The sequence below is a fragment of the Bombina bombina genome, chromosome 8 (assembly GCF_027579735.1).
Source record: "Bombina bombina isolate aBomBom1 chromosome 8, aBomBom1.pri, whole genome shotgun sequence".
NCBI lineage: Eukaryota > Metazoa > Chordata > Amphibia > Anura > Bombinatoridae > Bombina > Bombina bombina.
Window position 1 is genome coordinate 308,159,221 of NC_069506.1, and position 21,470 is coordinate 308,180,690.

The 21,470-nt window shown below is 37.0% G+C and overlaps 1 protein-coding gene across 2 annotated transcripts in view; it reads left to right on the plus strand.

The window, feature by feature from the left end:
* Nucleotides 1-21,470, plus strand: part of LOC128639231 (neurotrimin) — an 878,190-nt gene that overhangs the window by 355,841 nt on the left and 500,879 nt on the right. For both annotated transcript variants that reach the window (XM_053691506.1, XM_053691507.1), the window contains exon 2: nucleotides 6,458-6,690. In XM_053691506.1, coding sequence (XP_053547481.1) covers nucleotides 6,458-6,690 — 233 coding nt within the window. The remainder of the gene's footprint in view (nucleotides 1-6,457; nucleotides 6,691-21,470) is intronic.

A 21,470-nucleotide genomic window follows, 5' to 3' on the forward strand; every position in this document is an offset into this window, starting at 1 on the left:
CGGAATTGCTCAAGAATGACAGATTATCAGGTTCAAATAAAGATCTTAGAAAGGAAATTCTTAGAAAGAGAATATAGTCCAGAAGTAATCAATGAAGCTAAACAAGAGGTAGATAAGAAAGCAAGGAGGGACCTCTTAGAATATAAAACAAAAGATATCAAAGAAAATCGAGATAAAATTAATGTGCCCTTTATAACGGAGTTCAGTCATGACAACCTAAACATCCAAAGAGTTTTAAAAAAAACATTGGCACTTAGTACAAACTGATCCCATCATAGGGGGAAAAGTGGGGGAAAACCCAAAAATAATATATAGGAAAGCACAGAATTTAAAGAGCCTACTAGCTCCCAGTCAATTGAAAAGCATAAAGAAGAAAGACACTCAAAGGTGCCTAGACGGAAATCCTTTAAATGTTTTTTTCCCCTGTTTTAGATGCCGGGCCTGTAAATTTAGTAGTAAACAAAAGATTTTAAAATCAAAAAGTGGAAACTTTACTTTCAAAATAAGAGACACAATTAGATGTCAAGATAAAGGCATATTTACGCCATTCAATGTTCATGTAAAAAAAAATTACATAGGAGAAACAACCAGAATGCTCCGTGAAAGGATAAGGGAGCACCTCTCTTGCATAGATAGGGGTAACCTTGACCCTTATATCTATCGCCACTTTAGGGAAGTACACAACAACCTTAAAGATTTTACATATTGGGGAATTAAAAAAGTTCACCCCGACTGGAGAGGGGGAAACTGGGAAAATAAACTCCTAAAGGCAGAAGCTGAAATTATATACCTAATGAATACCCTCCAACCTGGAGGCTTGAACTCTGAGATAGACATTTCCCCCTTCTTATAAAAGTCTCTTACAATATGCTAACATTTTCCAGGTTAAATCAGCCACATATATAGAAAATACTCACTTACATTAAATAAGCAATAACATTTCAAATTACCTTGGGCAAAGATAGTACAAGCCCTATATAAATTCATTTTTCTAGTAATTAAAAAGGAATTTTTATCCCCCTAAAATCAATAAATTAATTGAATAAGCCATATTTTTACCCACTAGCAATAACTCTAGTTATGGGATTGATAATTTCTGATTTAATTGTACATCCATTTTTAAATTGTTACAAATTTATAAATTGTTGAACTTACTATCCTTTGTTGAAAAGGAATATGTATATATCGTTAATTTTTACCCACTAACAATAATTCTAGATATGGGAATGATGATTCTGATTCTTATATTTTCGTTTCGTCCATTTTTAAATTGTTACAAATTTATAAATTGTTGAACTTACTATCCTTTGTTGAAAAGGAATATGTATATATCGTTAATTTTTACCCACTAACAATAATTCTAGATATGGGAATGATGATTCTGATTCTTATATTTTCGTTTTGTCCATTTTTAAATTGTTACAAATTTATAAATTATTGAACTTACTATCCTTTGTTGAAAAGGAATATGTATATATCGTTAATTTTTACCCCCTTACAATAATTCTAGATATGGGAATGATAATTCTGATTCTTATATTTTTGTTTCAGTTTAGGTAATTTTAAGTTTGCAAGATCTAAATGTATATTATCTAATAAAGGCACTTTAGAATTGAAATATATAAGTTGAATTGTGTGAATGCTAATAAAGCAGAAATGATAAGTTCTCTTCCTTGTGTATCATGTAACTAAATAACAACACAGAAACAATCATTACCAACTTAAATAAAGTCCACCTTTACATTGGAAGCCACACAGGTGTTGATAGAAATCAAAAGGAAATGAAGGAACCAATCAAAACACATTCATACCTTTATAAAGCCAGAAGCTAGCAGGATAAGCATTCTTGATAAAGCCCAGAAGGGTGAAATGTGTTGAATGGGACCTGCTACACTCTACTAAACTTCATTTACTACTGTCACAAAGCTGTGTGACCCTGCAACTTTAAACTTTTCTCCTGACCCTGCAAGTTAAAATCTACCTTTGGTAACTTCAGGGAATACGGTGTTACTGCTAAACACTGACCAAAGATTTATTCAAACCTTAAGAAGTCTGAGGGAACCCAGATGAAAACAATATTTGGGCTATAAGAAGAAAGGAAAACAAAAAAAATGATAACTACATCACCAGAACGGAACATCACCCCTGACCTCTGAATCAAAGAGAAGGTCAGGTGACTTATCAGAAGCACCAGGAACAAAAAGTCTGTGAATCCCTCACAGTGAAAAATATCAGCGGTTGCAACCAGGACAGATTAAGGTACCTCTACACTAATTTGCACTACGTTTTTTAAAACACGCAAACTGAACTTTAAAGACATCAAGGTATTCATCTGTTAAATTAACCATTTCCATTAACCATGATTGCTTTGGCACCTAAATCAGAATATTGGCTGTTTTTTGCCTTTTTAACTATCCAGCACACCTGAGCCAATTATATGTCCAAGGAAAGTAACTGTGTAACTTTATAACTGTATTTGTTACTGAAGAACTGTAAAGCTGTTAGGACTGATACATTTGTGCCTTTTAAATATTCAATTCACCATTCATCTTAGAAATTTGTTGCTTGCCATATGTTATCTATAGAATTAATTCCTTTATACCTGGAATTCTAGGATTATATGGTTCTAGTCTGTTTTTATAAGTGTTGTATAAGGGAGACGTCCCTTTATTAATTAGGATAAGCATTTGCTGTTGTTTTTATGTGTTATAAGAATTTTTAAATAAAATAGATTGTATAAAACATAAATTAGATTGGTATCATCATTTCCTAGCTTTTTTTAGCGCTGCTAAATAAACCCCATTTTTTCTTCTTATCCACCATTTAGTTCTCTTTGAGGGAAGAACTTTTTTAGCAGCAGGAATCCACCTTTTGGCGCTCCTATCACACTACACATAAACATTATGAAACCTCCCACACAATCTCCTGCTCTCTGAGAAACGGCTTAAATACTTAGCAGATGCAGTTAACCTCACGGCTCCCAAAATGGCTAAAACTGCAGTCCCCTCTGCTGCTGGGTTAACTTAACTGCATCTACAATGTATTTTATATCAGCAAGGCACAGCATTTCTGAAAGGAGCAGCCCCCCACCCCTACTGCTATATGCCTGTAATGGATTCTTGGACAGGAGGAGGGCTCATTTTCAGTCAAATTGAAATGTTTAAAAAAGAAGAAAAAAATATAATATATAATATATTTTTTTCTTCTTTTTTAAACATTTCAATATATATATATATATATATATATATATATATATATATATATATATATATATATATATATATATATATGGCTTACACTGCTTAATTTGTTAATCATACTACTGTCCACAGTTAGAATGACTGCCCAAGAAAACAAGACAATGTTGTTTGTCATAAGACCTAATAACTAGACCTAATAATTAATAATGGCTAGTGGCTACTATTTAATCACATCACAGGCAGCAAATTGTATTTCAACTATTTTGTGGTTTGTATTTTTATGCTCCAAGAGTGTATTGGACATTGAGAAACATGTACATTAAGATTCTGTAGTGTTAAATAAACTTTATAATGCAAAATGAAGGTGTTATAGTCATTTATAAGAAAATTGTGATTAAATCGCATTTAAAAAAAAAATGCAATTTTTTTTTGCCCATATCGCCCAGCCCTAATTATATAAAAATACAAAATTTGTTTTTTTAGCACACCTTACAAAAAAAGTTTAAATCCACATCTGGGAGTGCTGCCAATATGACCCAGTAATTACACAAACAAAAAGGTGTCAGCGCATATCCATTTTCAAAATCACAACATATTCCTATCTCTCAAAAAATGTAGTTTATTGAGCTGCCTCGATCTCTTGTTTTGATCATTTATATTCTCAGAAATTCAGTGGATTCTGTTGTCAGTTTATTACACTTAATCTGCCAAGTGGCCCCTGAATCATTTCTAGGACTGTCTTTTTTTGGCTCCTCCTTGTGTGCACCAGTCTGTTCTATCTGGCACACTGTGAGATACGCACGGTTAATGCTTGTGCCTTCTTGTTATGAGTCTGTTTATCTGGCACACTGTGAGATACGCACGGTTAATGCTTGTGCCTTCTTGTTATGAGTCTGTTTATCTGGCACACTGTGAGATACGCACGGTTAATGCTTGTGTCTTCTTGTTATGAGTCTGTTTAGCTGGCACACTGTGAGATACGCACGGTTAATGCTTGTGTCTTCTTGTTATGAGTCTGTTTAGCTGGCACACTGTAAGATATGCACGGTTAATGCTTGTGTCTTCTTGTTATGAGTCTGTTTATCTGGCACACTGTGAGATACGCACGGTTAATGCTTGTGTCTTCTTGTTATGAGTCTGTTTAGCTGGCACACTGTGAGATACGCACGGTTAATGCTTGTGCCTTCTTGTTATGAGTCTGTTTATCTGGCACACTGTGAGATACGCACGGTTAATGCTTGTGCCTTCTTGTTATGAGTCTGTTTATCTGGCACACTGTGAGATACGCACGGTTAATGCTTGTGCCTTCTTGTTATGAGTCTGTTTATCTGGCACACTGTGCGATACGCACGGTTAATGCTTGTGCCTTCTTGTTATGAGTCTGTTTAGCTGGCACACTGTGAGATATGCACGGTTAATGCTTGTGTCTTCTTGTTATGAGTCTGTTTAGCTGGCACACTGTGAGATACGCACGGTTAATGCTTGTGTCTTCTTGTTATGAGTCTGTTTAGCTGGCACACTGTGAGATATGCACGGTTAATGCTTGTGTCTTCTTGTTATGAGTCTGTTTAGCTGGCACACTGAGATACGCACGGTTAATGCTTGTGTCTTCTTGTTATGAGTCTGTTTAGCTGGCACACTGTGAGATACGCACGGTTAATGCTTGTGTCTTCTTGTTATGAGTCTGTTTAGCTGGCACACTGTAAGATACGCACGGTTAATGCTTGTGTCTTCTTGTTATGAGTCTGTTTAGCTGGCACACTGTGAGATATGCACGGTTAATGCTTGTGTCTTCTTGTTATGAGTCTGTTTAGCTGGCACACTGTAAGATACGCACGGTTAATGCTTGTGTCTTCTTGTTATGAGTCTGTTTAGCTGGCACACTGTGAGATATGCACGGTTAATGCTTGTGTCTTCTTGTTATGAGTCTGTTTAGCTGGCACACTGTAAGATACGCACGGTTAATGCTTGTGTCTTCTTGTTATGAGTCTGTTTAGCTGGCACACTGTGAGATATGCACGGTTAATGCTTGTGTCTTCTTGTTATGAGTCTGTTTAGCTGGCACACTGTGAGATACACACGGTTAATGCTTGTGTCTTCTTGTTATGAGTCTGTTTATCTGGCACACTGAGATACGCACGGTTAATGCTTGTGCCTTCTTGTTATGAGTCTGTTTATCTGGCACACTGTGAGATACGCACGGTTAATGCTTGTGTCTTCTTGTTATGAGTCTGTTTAGCTGGCACACTGTGAGATATGCACGGTTAATGCTTGTGTCTTCTTGTTATGAGTCTGTTTATCTGGCACACTGTGAGATACGCACGGTTAATGCTTGTGTCTTCTTGTTATAAACCTGTTTATCTGGCACACTGTGAAATACGCACGGTTAATGCTTGTGTCTTCTTGTTATGAGTCTGTTTATCTGTAGGCCCGCAGTCTTCCTCTTGCTGTTTAGCCTTCACTGTGCTGAATCATTTTTTGTTCTATTCCAGTCCTTCACCAGCAATAACAAGGACATTGTTAGTGGATCAGTCACTGTAATAAAATGAAACCAAATTATAATAAAACTATAATGCACAGGACCTGAATATAATGGTAAAAATGAATTAAAGGGACATGAAAGTCAGAAATTAAACTTTTGTGGTTTAGACAGAGCATTTCCGATTTACTTCCCTTTAAAGTACTAAATGTATTTTTTATAAACCGGCAGCGTCAGTTTTTTATTTCTGTTACACTTTTTAAGAACTACAGCTATATATTGGGTTATGGGTCATGATAAAAATAAGCAAAAATTACTATGGTTTGTGTTTACACTGATATGGAGATATTGGGGCCTCTTGTGAGCTGCTGGTGCAATGCTAAATACAGAGAGCGTATTGCTCTCTGCATTCAGCGATGTCTGTCGGACCTGATCCGCACTGTCGGATCTGGTCCGACAGATATTTGATAATTCGGCCTCAATGTATCTAATCTTGGCACAATGACAATTTAAGAATTTCTGTGTATAGTATGTATATATATATATATAATTGTTGCTTTAGTAAGAGCATTTATATTGAACATTTATATTGCTGTAGTGATACTTTTTATCGGAAGCATTTTTTGCAGGGACAAGTAAAGTAAATATGCTTATAATATAGTAATTTGTGCTCATTTAAAGGACAGATAATCATTTTGGAAGGTGGTTAGGGGAACAGCTGCTTCTGCAACATGATATTTTTGCTCTTTGTGATGTTTTTCCATCCTTGTTTTTGCAGGTGCACAGTGGACAGTCGAGTGACACGTGTGGCCTGGCTGAATCGCAGCACCATATTATACACTGGCAATGACAAGTGGTCTATAGACCCCCGTGTTGTCCTTTTGGCCTACACTAAAAGCCAGTATAGTATTGAGATCCAGAATGTTGATATTTATGACGAGGGCCCCTACACCTGCTCTGTGCAGACAGACAATCACCCCAAAACCTCTAGAGTGCATCTCATTGTGCAAGGTAAGTGCTCATGCAATAGAACAGTAATTTGCTCTATGTTCCATCTCTTGACAAAATCCTGAATATGACAGCAGATGTGGGTTTTAAATTTGCTTGCATAAAATCTCTATTACTAGACTGTTGTGTTTTTTTGTTTTTTTTACCAGTAATAACAATGGATTGAAACATTTTGCTTCATGTACTAAGAATTCAAATAATTATCTATCGAACACTCTCTCTAATTTAATGTTAAACTAAGGTGCTAGATCACTAAACTGGAAAGGATCTCCCCATAAGTATAATTATCTCCCCATAAGTATAATTTAAGGTTTGAAGAGCTTGGCTGAATTTAGAAATCTAAACCACAAGAAAGTGTGCTTAGTAGATCTAGGATATTGTTTTGTTTATTTGCTATGCATGTTTGAGATACAGATCATTTAAATGCACTTTAAGTATCAAAGAGAGAATACAGAAGCATTTTAATAACTAGTTTATTGCACACTTGGATGTATTTTCCCATCAAACAAATTAAGGTAATTAAATGTTCAACTATAATGTGTTTCTTACACAAGCAATTACTTATGGATTTGTCTAATATGAAACCTTTTTCTGCAAAGTATGATCATAAAAATGAATAGTTTTAAAGCAAATAACAACAGTGTGACATATTATGTGTTTCAGTAAAATTGTACAGCAAGCAAATATTGCAGTGGTTTCTGTAGATTATATGGGATTAGAAGAATTGTTGTAAAATCTGTTGGAGCATAATAATGTTCTTCTCTTTCCTGTCTTTATTCTAATATTGATATATTGTGGGTGTTTTAGTGTCTTTCAGCTTATTTTGTTGATTATTATATTAATCATACAATATATAGAGTAGAAATTTGCTATAAACCACATTATAGGTTTTTATAAAGTTTCCTCACACTTGAGTAAATGGGATCCATACATTATCATATGAATTGGAGATATTTTCTCACTGATGGAGAAACATAAAGGATTCATCTGTATCTGAATATTTTGCATGTTAATTACTAATAGAGACTAAAATATATAATAATATAAAATACAAGAAAAAATGTGTTTTATGTGCTCAGCTGACGCAAATTTCAAAACTGCATTTGGTACCCAATAGGAATACAATATTTAGCAATGTCATTTAGGACAACAGAGATACTTCATGCAATGACAACAATAATCAGGGCAGTATCTACTGTCACTTGGGCATTTTACAACTAGAGGTTGAAAAATTGGTTCAAATAAGTTATTAAGGGTGGAGGATATATGGTCGTTTTGAATGGTGCTAAATTTTTACAATCACTTGTATCCAAATTTAAGGTCTAGAACTCTCCTTGGTTGGAACAGATGAAAGTACAGCGTAATCACGTTCACCTTTTATTTTTATTTGTGAGAAACATAGACATTTTTACATTATTAAAGTTATACTTACAGCTAATTTGAATTGTCCTTTTTTATTTAGTTTTCCCTTTTTGGAGGGATTATTTACATCAATAAAATATTAACAGGGAGGTAAATGTATAATTTGAAAATACATATTAATAGATTCTACAACAAATCTTTATATTAAGATATAAAGAGTTTTTGAAGTAACATATTTATTTTCTTTATGCTTAATATTTTGTATCTGTTTTATTCTTCTCAGGGAAATAATAAAATAAAAATAAAAAAAGACATAGAAATAAAATTCTTATGACATTTGGGGTACATTTTACTGCCAGTTAATTTACAATTTTAATTTTTAATATTTCCCTAATTTATTTTATCTTTCGTTTGCAGGCAGTTTCTAACGTGTGTCAAATTCATAAATAGGCACCATGAACAGAACATTAAGTGTTATTTTATATTGTCAATCAACTTGTAATTTTTATCCTATTGTGTTATGCATCATTCTAGGAAAAGGATTATATGTATCATACAGTCTATTTTCAAAAGTATATAAATCACTTAAAATTTGTAAAGAAATCTAATTCCTTAGACTAGAATTGTCAATGTAACGGACAAACCAGATCTTTCATATATATCTACAAAAAATATAATAATAATAATAAAAAAAAAAAAAAATAAAAAAAAAAAAATATATATATATATATATATATATATATTAGGAGGCGATAAGCCCTGCCCAAAGGGCAGTCTAAAAAAATACAAACCCCCCAAAATAAAAACACCCCCTGATCTAATACTAAACTACCAATAGCCCTTAAAAGGGCCTTTTGTAGGGCATTGCCCTTAAGTTAAACAGCTCTTTTACTTTAAAAAAAAAAAACCTACCAATTACCCCCTAACAGTAAAACCCCCCACCCAACCTAAAGGACTTCAGGAACGGTGAGTACCTATTTGGGGTTAGACTTAGGCTTTATTTTTTTTTATTTTTTTTAGATTAGGGATTTAATGGGCTTGTAAAAGAGCTTATTGCCCTTTTAAGGGCAGTAAAAGAGTTGAATGCCCTTTTAAGAGCAATGCCCATAAAAATGCCCCTTTAGGGGCAAAGGGTAGTTTAGTTTTTTTAGTGTTAGTTTTTTTTTTTTTTATTTTGGGGGGTTTGGTGGGTGGGGTTTTTTTACTGTTAGAGGGGACTTAGTATTTTTTAAATGTAAAAGAGCTGTTTAACTTAAGGCAAATCCCTACAGAAGACCCCTTTTAAGGGTTATTGGTAGTTTAGTTTAGATTAGGGGTTGTTTTTATTTTGGGGGGTATTTTCATAGGGATTAAGTTTAATTTTTTTGTTTTTGATATTTTTGTTTATTTTTTTCTGTAATTTTAGAGTTTTTTTATTTTTTGTCATTTTAGATACATTTTTGGAATTTTTAGTTTTAATTTTAAATTAATATTAGTTTTTTATTTTAATTGTAACTTAGTATTGAGATTTAGGGGTTAATACATTAATTAGGTTTATTGTGATGTGGAAGTTTGGCGGTTTAGGGGTTAATAGGTTAATTAGGTTTATTGCGATGTGGGGGGTTGGCAGTTTAGGGGTTACTATTTTAATCATGTTATTTGCGTTGTTTAATTTGCGGATTTCGGGTTAATTACTTTATTATTTTGCGATGTGGGTGTTGGCGATTTTGGTGTTTATTAATATTTCGGGTGGGCGGCTAGTTTTTTTTATTATTTCGTGTGGGCAGTTACGTGTCAGTTTTTTTCATTTCTTGCGGGTGGTTACATGTTTTTCGTTATTTTGCTTCTGCATCCAGGTGGATTCCGAAAATGCCATTTTCTGAATCCACCTGGATGCAGCGTAAGCTGCATCCTGGTGGATTATTTTGACTGCGCGCAAGTCAACATTCTTTTGGCTGCCAACATTCCTTTGAGGATGCGTGCACAACTGGTGATGGCGACGGACACGTTACAAACACGATTATAGTATCTATATATATATATATATATATATATATATATATATATATATATATATATATATATATATATATATATATATATATATATATATATATATATATATATATATATAGGCAAAAATAATGCACTCTTAGGACTTTCAGACAAAAAGTGTCACAACATTTATTGTCATTTCGGGGATCCCATGTCCCCTTCTTGTTGAAGAAGTGGACAAAGGATCCACAAAACGTCAATAAATATAGTGACGCTTTTTGTCTGAAGGTCCTGAGAGTGTATTATTTTTGCCTACCTATGTAATACATTTCTGCATCCAGGTTGCTGGCATTAGAATTCTATGGTTTTACGTATCACGCATAATAACAATCATCTGGTCCTTAGCAGGTCTTAAAATTAGGTAAATACAACCTCAGATGAACAACACCTGACATATTACACGGTGCCATGATTTATTTATTACAAAAATAAAGCCAAAATGTCTTAAAACACACCCATATAGTTGATTTAATAAAGGATTTTGAATCGATATAAAGGGTTAGTCATTAGAGTAGCTGTGGGACTCACTTCTAGATTGTGCAGAAGGGGTTTAGCAAAACGCGTGCTAGTACAGATATGTTTTACATCTCTTTAGCAGTGCAAACTCTTGAATTCTCATCCAAGGATCTTTGTGCTATTGGATGAATTTACAATATAAGATTATGTACAAGCTTTTTACTTGTCAGCATCCTAATGCTCTGTAGACTTCAAAAGCCATAGCAGAGTCATGTGTACAATGCATTTCTTTAATTACATTAGCAGACAAGACAAGATCTGCATAATATCATTGTGCTTCATATAAGGGATTCTGCTTCCAGGGGCGTCTTATGGATAAAACTCTAAAGGTGTCTCCTGTCTGTTTATCAGCATGCACCCCCTATATCTGCCATCCTGAAGTCTGTTTGCTAGTACAATGAGCTGTTGGCTTTGTTAGCTGGAAATAACTTCCCACTTCATCCCGGGCTGTGTTAATCTCCCATTCCCTGTCCATTGTTTGCGGCTTAATTACCTGGTCGTAGAAGCCTTGCATCTGAGCTGTGGAGGTGGAAGGGAGGGGAACTATATACAGAGTATTTGTGACTACAGCTAGAGCTGCATTGATCTCGGCTGTTGCATGTCCCACGTAGATAAGGAAAAGGTTCTTGGGGATTTCTATGCATCCTGTTGAGCTTGGATTCTTAGAGCATTACAGGACTTTAATCGACAATTTTCTTTTGCAAACAGAACTAATGGTTTAGAGAAAACTATCAAATTCATTCACATTTTAAATGAAGCAAGGTCCATTAGATATAGTCAAGTCTACAGATTCACCAGATATTGCCCAGACAAGCTGACATTTGCATCAGTATAAATTCCATTAACCCTTGATCGGTGCCAGGGAGTTTTGAAATGTTTTGCCAGGAAGCTCTGGGGTTAATACTTTAGGTTTCACACCTGAGAATAAAGACATAAAGAATAAATAACCTGAATACAACTGTTGGCTTTACGAGTTTCTAACCTATGCACTGGGCTTAATTATAACTAGTTGAAATATCCAGCTGCCTAGGGGCTTCTTCTGTTAGAGACTTCCATGGTTTATCAAGTTATAAAAATTGCAGTTCGACTCCCAGTAATCTTATGTTCTGTGTAGTAGAAACAGATCTGTCTATTGCAGCCTGCTTGATGCTATAATATGAAATATATGTTTTTTTCTGAAAGGGAAAAAAAGCTAGAATATTGTATTTTTGCACTATTAGTTGCATAAAACTATGCCTTGTAAATAGGTAAGCCAATGACAAGAGACATATGCACAGCCACCAATCACCAGCTAGATTCCAATAATCCATTGCTGCTCCTGAGCCTAAGTATTAGAAAAATGAGGTTTGTCCAAATCTTACTTAAAGGACCAGTCAACACATTAGATTTGCATAATCAACAAATGCAAGATAACAAGACAATGTAATAGCACTTAGTCTGAACTTCAAATGAGTAGTAGATTTTTTTATAACAAATTTCAAAGTTATGCCTATTTCTCTTGTTAAGTGTATCCAGTCCACGGATCATCCATTACTTGCGGGATATTCTCCTTCCCAACAGGAAGTTGCAAGAGGATCACCCACAGCAGAGCTGCTATATAGCTCCTCCCCTCACTGCCATATCCAGTCATTCTCTTGCAACTCTCAACTAAGATGGAGGTCGTAAGAGTACTGTGGTGTTTTATACTTAGTTTATTTCTTCAATCAAAAGTTTGTTATTTTTAAATGGTACCGGAGTGTACTGTTTATCTCAGGCAGTATTTAGAAGAAGAATCTGCCTGTGTTTTCTATGATCTTAGCAGAAGGAACTAAGATCCTTTGCTGTTCTCACATATTCTGAGGAGTGAGGTAACTTCAGAGGGGGAATAGCGTGCAGGTTTTCCTGTAATAAGGTATGTGCAGTTAAAATATTTTTCTAGGGATGGAATTTGCTAGAAAATGCTGCTGATACCGAAGTAATGTAAGTAAAGCCTTAAATGCAGTGATAGCGACTGGCATCAGGCTTATTAATAGAGATACATACTCTTATAAAAGTGTATTTCAAAACGTTTGCTGGCATGTTTAATCATTTTTTACATATGTTTGGTGATAAAACTTATTGGGGCCTAGTTTTTTCCACATGGCTGGCTTGAATTTTGCCTAGAAACAGTTCCCTGAGGCTTCCCACTGTTGTAATATGAGTGGGAGGGGCCTATTTTGGCGTTTTTTTGCACAGCAAAAATTACAGACACAGACATCCAGCTTCTTCCTGCATGATCCAGGACTTCTCTGAAGGGCTCAAAAGGCTTCAAAAGTCGTATTGAGGGAGGTAAAAAGCCACAGTAGAGCTGTGGCAGTTGTTGTGACTGTTTAAAAAACGTTTTTGTCATTTGTTATTCCGTTTTTGGTATTAAGGGGTTAATCATCCATTTGCAAGTGGGTGCAATGCTCTGCTAACTTATTACATACACTGTAAAAATTTTGTTAGTGTAACTGCATTTTTTCACTGTTATTTCAAAATTTGGGAAAATTTGTGTTTCTTAAAGGCGCAGTAACATTTTTTATATTGCTTGTAAACTTGTTTTAAAGTGTTTTCAAAGCTTGCTAGTCTCATTGCTAGTCTGTTTAAACATGTCTGACACAGAGGAACCTACTTGTTCATTATGTTTGAAAGCCATGGTGGAGCCCCATAGGAGAATGTGTACTAAATGTATTGATTTCACCTTAAACAGTAAAGATCAGTCTTTATCTATAAAAGAATTATCACCAGAGGGTTCTGTCGAGGGGGAAGTTATGCCGACTAACTCTCCCCACGTGTCAGACCCTTCGCCTCCCGCTCAGGGGACGCACGCTAATATGGCGCCAATTACATCAGGGACGCCCATAGCGATTTCCTTGCAGGACATGGCTGCAATCATGAATAATACCCTGTCAGAGGTATTATCTAGATTGCCTGAATTAAGAGGCAAGCGCGATAGCTCTGGGGTTAGGAGAGATACAGAGCGCGCAAATGCTGTTAGAGCCATGTCTGATACTGCGTAACAGTATGCAGAACATGAGGACGGAGAGCTTCAGTCTGTGGGTGACATCTCTGACTCGGGGAAACCTGATTCAGAGATTTCTAATTTTAAATTTAAGCTTGAGAACCTCTGTGTATTGCTTGGGGAGGTATTAGCTGCTCTGAATGACTGTAACACAGTTGCAATTCCAGAGAAATTGTGTAGGCTGGATAGATACTATGCAGTGCCGGTGTGTACTGACATTTTTCCTATACCTAAAAGGCTTACAGAAATTATTAGCAAGGAGTGGGATAGACCCGGTGTGCCCTTTTCCCCACCTCCTATATTTAGAAAAATGTTTCCAATAGACGCCACTACACAGGACTTATGGCAGACGGTCCCTAAGGTGGAGGGAGCAGTTTCTACTTTAGCAAAGCATACCACTATCCCGGTTGAGGACAGTTGTGCTTTTTCAGATCCAATGGATAAAAAATTGGAGGGTTACCTTAAGAAAATGTTTATTCAACAAGGTTTTATTTTACAGTCCCTTGCATGCATTGCGCCTGTCACTGCTGCGGCGGCATTCTGGTTTGAGGCCCTGGAAGAGGCCATCCAGACAGCTCAATTGAATGAAATTATTGACAAGCTTAGAACGCTTAAGCTAGCTAACTCATTTGTTTCTGATGCCATTGTTCATTTGACTAAACTAACGGCTAAGAATTCCGGATTCGCCATCCAGGCGCGTAGGGCGCTATGGCTTAAATCCTGGTCAGCTGACATGACTTCAAAGTCTAAATTACTCAACATTCCTTTCAAGGGGCAGACCTTATTCGGGCCTGGCTTGAAGGAAATTATTGCTGACATTACTGGAGGCAAGGGTCATACCCTTCCTCAGGACAGGGCCAAATCAAAGGCCAAACAGTCTAATTTTCGTGCCTTTCGAAATTTCAAGGCAGGAGCAGCATCAACTTCCTCCGCTTCAAAACAAGAGGGAACTGTTGCTCATTCCAGACAGGCCTGGAAACTTAACCAGTCCTGGAACAAGGGCAAGCAGGCCAGAAAGCCTGCTGCTGCCCCCAAGACAGCATGAAGGAACGGCCCCCTATCCGGAAACGGATCTAGTGGGGGGCAGACTTTCTCTCTTCGCCCAGGCGTGGGCAAGAGATGTTCAGGATCCCTGGGCGTTGGAGATCATATCTCAGGGATATCTTCTGGACTTCAAAGCTTCTCCTCCACAAGGGAGATTTCATCTTTCAAGGTTATCAGCAAACCAGATAAAGAAAGAGGCATTCCTAAGCTGTGTGCAAGACCTCCTAGTATTGGGAGTGATCCATCCAGCTCCGCGGACGGAACAAGGACAGGGATTTTATTCAAATCTGTTTGTGGTTCCCAAGAAAGAGGGAACCTTCAGACCAATCTTGGATCTAAAGATCTTAAACAAATTCCTCAGAGTTCCATCATTCAAAATGGAAACTCTTCGGACCATCCTACCCATGATCCAAGAGGGTCAGTACATGACCACAGTGGACTTAAAGGATGCCTACCTACACATACCGATTCACAAAGATCATCATCGGTTCCTAAGGTTTGCCTTTCTAGACAGGCATTACCAATTTGTAGCTCTTCCCTTCGGGTTGGCCACTGCCCCGAGAATTTTTACAAAGGTTCTGGGCTCATTTCTGGCGGTTCTAAGACCGCGAGGCATAGCGGTGGCTCCGTATCTAGATAACATCCTGATACAGGCGTCAAGCTTTCAAATTGCCAAGTCTCATACAGAGACAGTTCTGGCATTTCTGAGGTCGCATGGGTGGAAAGTGAACGTGGAAAAGAGGTCTCTATCACCACTCACAAGAGTCTCCTTCCTAGGGACTCTTATAGATTCTGTAGAGATGAAAATTTACCTGACAGAGTCCAGGTTATCAAAACTTCTAAATGCTTGCCGTGTCCTTCATTCCATTCCACGCCCGTCAGCGGCTCAGTGCATGGAAGTAATCGGCTTAATGGTAGCGGCAATGGACATAGTGCCATTTGCGCGCCTGCATCTCAGACCGCTGCAATTATGCATGCTAAGTCAGTGGAATGGGGATTACTCAGATTTGTCCCCTCTACTAAATCTGGATCAAAAGACCAGAGATTCTCTTCTCTGGTGGCTTTCTCTGGTCCATCTGTCCAAGGGTATGACCTTTTGCAGGCCTGATTGGACGATTGTAACAACAGATGCCAGCCTTCTAGGTTGGGGCGCAGTCTGGATCTCCCTGAAGGCTCAGGGATCGTGGACTCAGGAGGAGAAACTCCTCCCAATAAATATTCTGGAGTTAAGAGCAATATTCAATGCTCTTCTAGCTTGGCCTCAGTTAGCAACACTGAGGTTCATCAGATTTCAGTCGGACAACATCACAACTGTGGCTTACATCAACCATCAAGGGGGAACCAGAAGTTCCCTAGCGATGTTAGAAGTCTCAAAGATAATTCGCTGGGCAGAGTCTCACTCTTGCCACCTGTCAGCAATCCACATCCCAGGCGTAGAGAACTGGGAGGCGGATTTTCTAAGTCGTCAGACTTTTCATCCGGGGGAGTGGGAACTCCATCCGGAGGTGTTTGCTCAACTGGTCCATCGTTGTGGCAAACCAGAACTGGATCTCATGGCGTCTCGCCAGAACGCCAAGCTTCCTTGTTACGGATCCAGGTCCAGGGATCCGGGAGCAATACTGATAGATGCTCTAGCAGCTCCTTGGTTCTTCAACCTGGCCTATGTGTTTCCACCGTTTCCTCTGCTCCCTCGACTGATTGCCAAAATCAAACAGGAGAGAGCATCGGTGATTCTGATAGCGCCTGCGTGGCCACGCAGGACCTGGTATGCAGACTTAGTGGACATGTCATCTCTTCCACCATGGACTCTGCCTCTGAGGCAGGACCTTCTAATACAAGGTCCTTTCAATCATCCAAATCTAATTTCTCTGAGACTGACTGCATGGAGATTGAACGCTTGATTCTATCAAGGCGTGGCTTCTCCGAGTCAGAAAGAAAGTAATTAAAGCGCCAAAGAACAAATGGCCGGGTCCACGGTTTATAAAAAATATATATCAATTTATTTAAACAATTTCATTTAAAATTTAACATTCCATTAAAACAGTAATCAAGGATCCAAGATTTTACAATAAGTTAAAACTAATTTTCCAGATTAAAACAATTCTTGACTTAGACAGTATTTCTATGTAACAGTAAAGGATCAATCGTGTGGAATATCTGGCTGTGTGAGGTGTTTAATAAAGATATTTATGCTTGAGAGACATTTTTTGTAGTGATCTGTCTGCTGTTGGATGAATGTATTTCACATCATATGGTAAATGAATTTGTGCAATATGAATGTGCTTGTGTTGGCAGTTTGTGGATGTTTTCATATAAACTATATGTGAGTAGAAGTGCCAAAAAGTAATCGTGTCTTCAAATTGAGTGTTAAAAAAATTTTGAAAATTTTTTTTGAAAAACAAACCTTCCAAACGATAATCAAAGAACAGTGTGAACACACAACCTTTATAAAACAATTGTAAATCAACGATCTTCAAATTTGTGCAGTAATAATCAAGGGGAATAACAATCAATAGTGAAAAATAAAACTTGCAAGTTAAAAGAAAAAAGGAAAAAATAGTCCTGAATGAGTGTGAGCAATCACACAACCATAAGAATTGTCAGATTGAGATATAAGTGTATACTTGTTTTTCTCCCAAATGAGGTGCAGTGGTTTTCTCCCAGTGTTTTTCTCCCAGTGTCAAGTGCAATCTATCTCCTAAGTGGTGACCCAAACGGTCAATTCAATTTTCTGCAGTTTTTAGTCCTTTCTGCCGGCTGCCACACCATGATCTTGGCGCGGCAGCCGGCAGAAAGGACTAAAAACTGCAGAAAATTGAATTGACCGTTTGGGTCACCACTTAGGAGATAGATTGCACTTGACACTGGGAGAAAAACACTGGGAGAAAACCACTGCACCTCATTTGGGAGGAAAAACAAGTATACACTTATATCTCAATCTGACAATTCTTATGGTTGTGTGATTGCTCACACTCATTCAGGACTATTTTTTCCTTTTTTCTTTTAACTTGCAAGTTTTATTTTTCACTATTGATTGTCATTCCCCTTGATTATTACTGCACAAATTTGAAGATCGTTGATTTACAATTGTTTTATAAAGGTTGTGTGTTCACACTGTTCTTTGATTATCGTTTTGAAGGTTTGTTTTTCAACAATTTTTTTCAAAAAATTTTTAACACTCAATTTGAAGACACGATTACTTTTTGGCACTTCTACTCACATATAGTTTATTTGAAAACATCCACAAACTGCCAACACAAGCACATTCATATTGCACAAATTCATTTACCATATGATGTGAAATACATTCATCCAACAGCAGACAGATCACTACAAAAATTGTCTCTCAAGCATAAATATCTTTATTAAACACCTCACACAGCCAGATATTCCACACGATTGATCCTTTACTGTTACATAGAAATACTGTCTAAGTCAAGAATTGTTTTAATCTGGAAAATTAGTTTTAACTTATTGTAAAATCTTGGATCCTTGATTACTGTTTTAATGGAATGTTAAATTTTAAATGAAATTGTTTAAATAAATTGATATATATTTTTTATAAACCATGGACCCGGCCATTTGTTCTTTGGCGCTTTAATTACTTTCTTTCTGATTATCCATTTGTTTGACCGCTAGGGGTCAATTTATTAAAGCAAAGGGTCCCATTAGCATTAGGCGCTTAGTGTTAACTTACACTTAACTATTTTACACTTCTCCGAGTCAGTCATTGATACCTTAATACAGGCTCGGAAGCCTGTCACCAGGAAAATCTACCATAAGATATGGCGTAAATATTTATATTGGTGTGAATCCAAGAGTTACTCATGGAGTAAGGTTAGGATTCCTAGGATATTGTCCTTTCTCCAAGAGGGTTTGGACAAAGGCTTATCAGCTAGTTCTTTAAAAGGACAGATCTCTGCTCAGTCTATTCTTTTACACAAGCGTCTGGCAGAAATCTACCATAAGATATGGCGTAAATATTTATATTGGTGTGAATCCAAGAGTTACTCATGGAGTAAGGTTAGGATTCCTAGGATATTGTCCTTTCTCCAAGAGGGTTTGGACAAAGGCTTATCAGCTAGTTCTTTAAAAGGACAGATCTCTGCTCAGTCTATTCTTTTACACAAGCGTCTGGCAGAAGTTCCAGATGTCCAGGCATTATGTCAGGCTTTGGTTAGGATTAAGCCTGTGTTTAAAACTGTTGCTCCCCCGTGGAGCTTAAACTTGGTTCTTAAAGTTCTTCAGGGAGTTCCGTTTGAACCCCTTCATTCCATTGATATTAAACTTTTATCTTGGAAAGTTCTGTTTTCGATGGCTATTTCCTCGGCTCGAAGAGTCTCTGAGTTATCTGCCTTACATTGTGATTCTCCTTATCTGATTTTTCATTCAGACAAGGTAGTTCTGCGTACCAAACCTGGATTTTTACCTAAGGTGGTTTCTAACAGGAATATCAATCAAAAGATTGTTGTTCCATCATTGTGTCCTAATCCTTCTTCAAAGAAGGAACGTCTTTTGCATAATCTGGACGTAGTCCGTGCCTTGAAGTTTTACTTACAGGCTACTAAAGATTTTCGTCAAACATCTGCCCTGTTTGTCGTTTACTCTGGACAGAGTAGAGGTCAAAAAGCTTCGACAACCTCTCTCTCCTTTTGGCTTCGGAGCATAATACGCTTAGCCTATGAGACTGCTGGACAGCAGCCCCCTGAAAGGATTACAGCTCATTCTACTAGAGCTGTGGCTTCCACCTGGGCCTTTAAAAATGAGGCCTCTGTTGAACAGATTTGCAAGGCTGCGACTTGGTCTTCGCTTCACGCCTTTTCAAAATTTTACAAATTTGACACTTTTGCTTCTTCGGAGGCTGTTTTTGGGAGAAAGGTTCTACAGGCAGTGGTTCCTTCCGTTTAAGTTCTTGCCTTGTCCCTCCCATCATCCGTGTACTTTAGCTTTGGTATTGGTATCCCACAAGTAATGGATGATCCGTGGACTGTATACACTTAACAAGAGAAAACATAATTTATGCTTACCTGATAAATTTATTTCTCTTGTAGTGTATCCAGTCCACGGCCCGCCCTGTCCTTTTAAGGCAGGTCTAAATTTTAATTAAACTACAGTCACCACTGCACCCTATGGTTTCTCCTTTCTCGTCTTGTTTCGGTCGAATGACTGGATATGGCAGTGAGGGGAGGAGCTATATAGCAGCTCTGCTGTGGGTGATCCTCTTGCAACTTCCTGTTGGGAAGGAGAATATCCCGCAAGTAATGGATGATCCGTGGACTGGATACACTACAAGAGAAATAAATTTATCAGGTAAGCATAAATTATGTTTTCCACTCCCCATGTACCATGTGATAGCAATCAGCCAATCACAAATGCATATACGTATAGTCTGTGAATTCTTGCACATGCTCAGTAGGATCTGGTGACTCAAAAAGTGTAAATTTAAAAGACTTGTGCACATTTTTTTTTAATGGAAGTAAATTGGAAAGTTGTTTAAAATTACATGCTGTATCTGAATCATGAAAATTTAATTTAACCTGAGTTTCCCTTTAACGGATATTTGGGAAAATTTGTTTCCCCAAATATTTTTTGGCTGCACTATTTGATATTTGCTTTGTTTTAAATTAAATGAATACTAAATATTTGTTAAACATTTACATTTGTTTTTGTTAATTGAGTGTAAATGTTTCTAAGCTACAGGTGAAAAGTTAATCTGTAGTGTATACTTACCTTAAGCTCACTGGCGAGCCGCGCTAACTGGATCCTCTTCTTCACTGAGCCCCGGTCGTGCCAAAAGGATCTTCTCCTTTAGTGCAGGCCTTGGGAGCCGCCATGTTAAGCCTCCTTTTAGCGCAGAGGGGGTTCCCGTAAAGAAGAGGAGCGTGTTAGCGTGAATCTCCAGCGCGCTAAATGTAAGTTTTAACCCCTTAAATGTATTTTAAAGAAAACTAATTAATACTGACAAATCTCATTAGTATTTTTACATTTTCTTTAAATTTTGTTGGTGTATTGATTTGGATATTTGTTTTGTTAAAATAAAACTAATGTACAATTTTTGTTTTGAATTTGCATTTGTAACAAACCGAATGCACATTTCTACTAAATATGCTTTTTAACAAAGAGAACCAAGTAAACCGGACGATAGAAGAACACTGGTCTCTTAAAATTGCATAACTGTTTAATCTTAACTTGTTTGTCCCTTTAAATAGAGCATGCCATTGTATGAAAACACTTTCCCATCTACTTCTGTTCTCATAATTACCTCTTTCTGTTGATAGTGGTTAATGAAACATAGCTTATTTCTGCTGAAGGATACCTAGGTAGGCTCAGGAGCGTGTACAAACATTGTTGCAAACACTGCTGCCATATAAAGCTCACAACGTGCACACACCTGAGCCTACCTAGGTATCCTGTAGCAGAATTAAGCTATATTTCATCAAGAGAAACAGGTCATGGAGGTTTCATTTTGACTTCCATATCTCTTTACTCCAGAAGATATCCATGGGCTGTTAATGGCAGCTTCATTTCTATCTTTCTCAGACTTCTGTCTGTTCTTATGACCGGTACAAATCAATTGTATTTATTGCCTAAAGCCCCCTCTTCCCTGCCTTCTTAAATAGTAGTTCTTTGTAACACTACTGATAACTGATTAAAGTTTAAAGCGATAGAAAGGTAAAAAAAAAAAATGAAATGTGCACGAGTGTATTTCAGTTTTAAATAGAAGCATTTTTGCAATTTACTTCCATTAGCAAAAAAAGCTTCTAGCAAAAGTTATTTCTGTTTTTCAGTGGCATATGCACATATG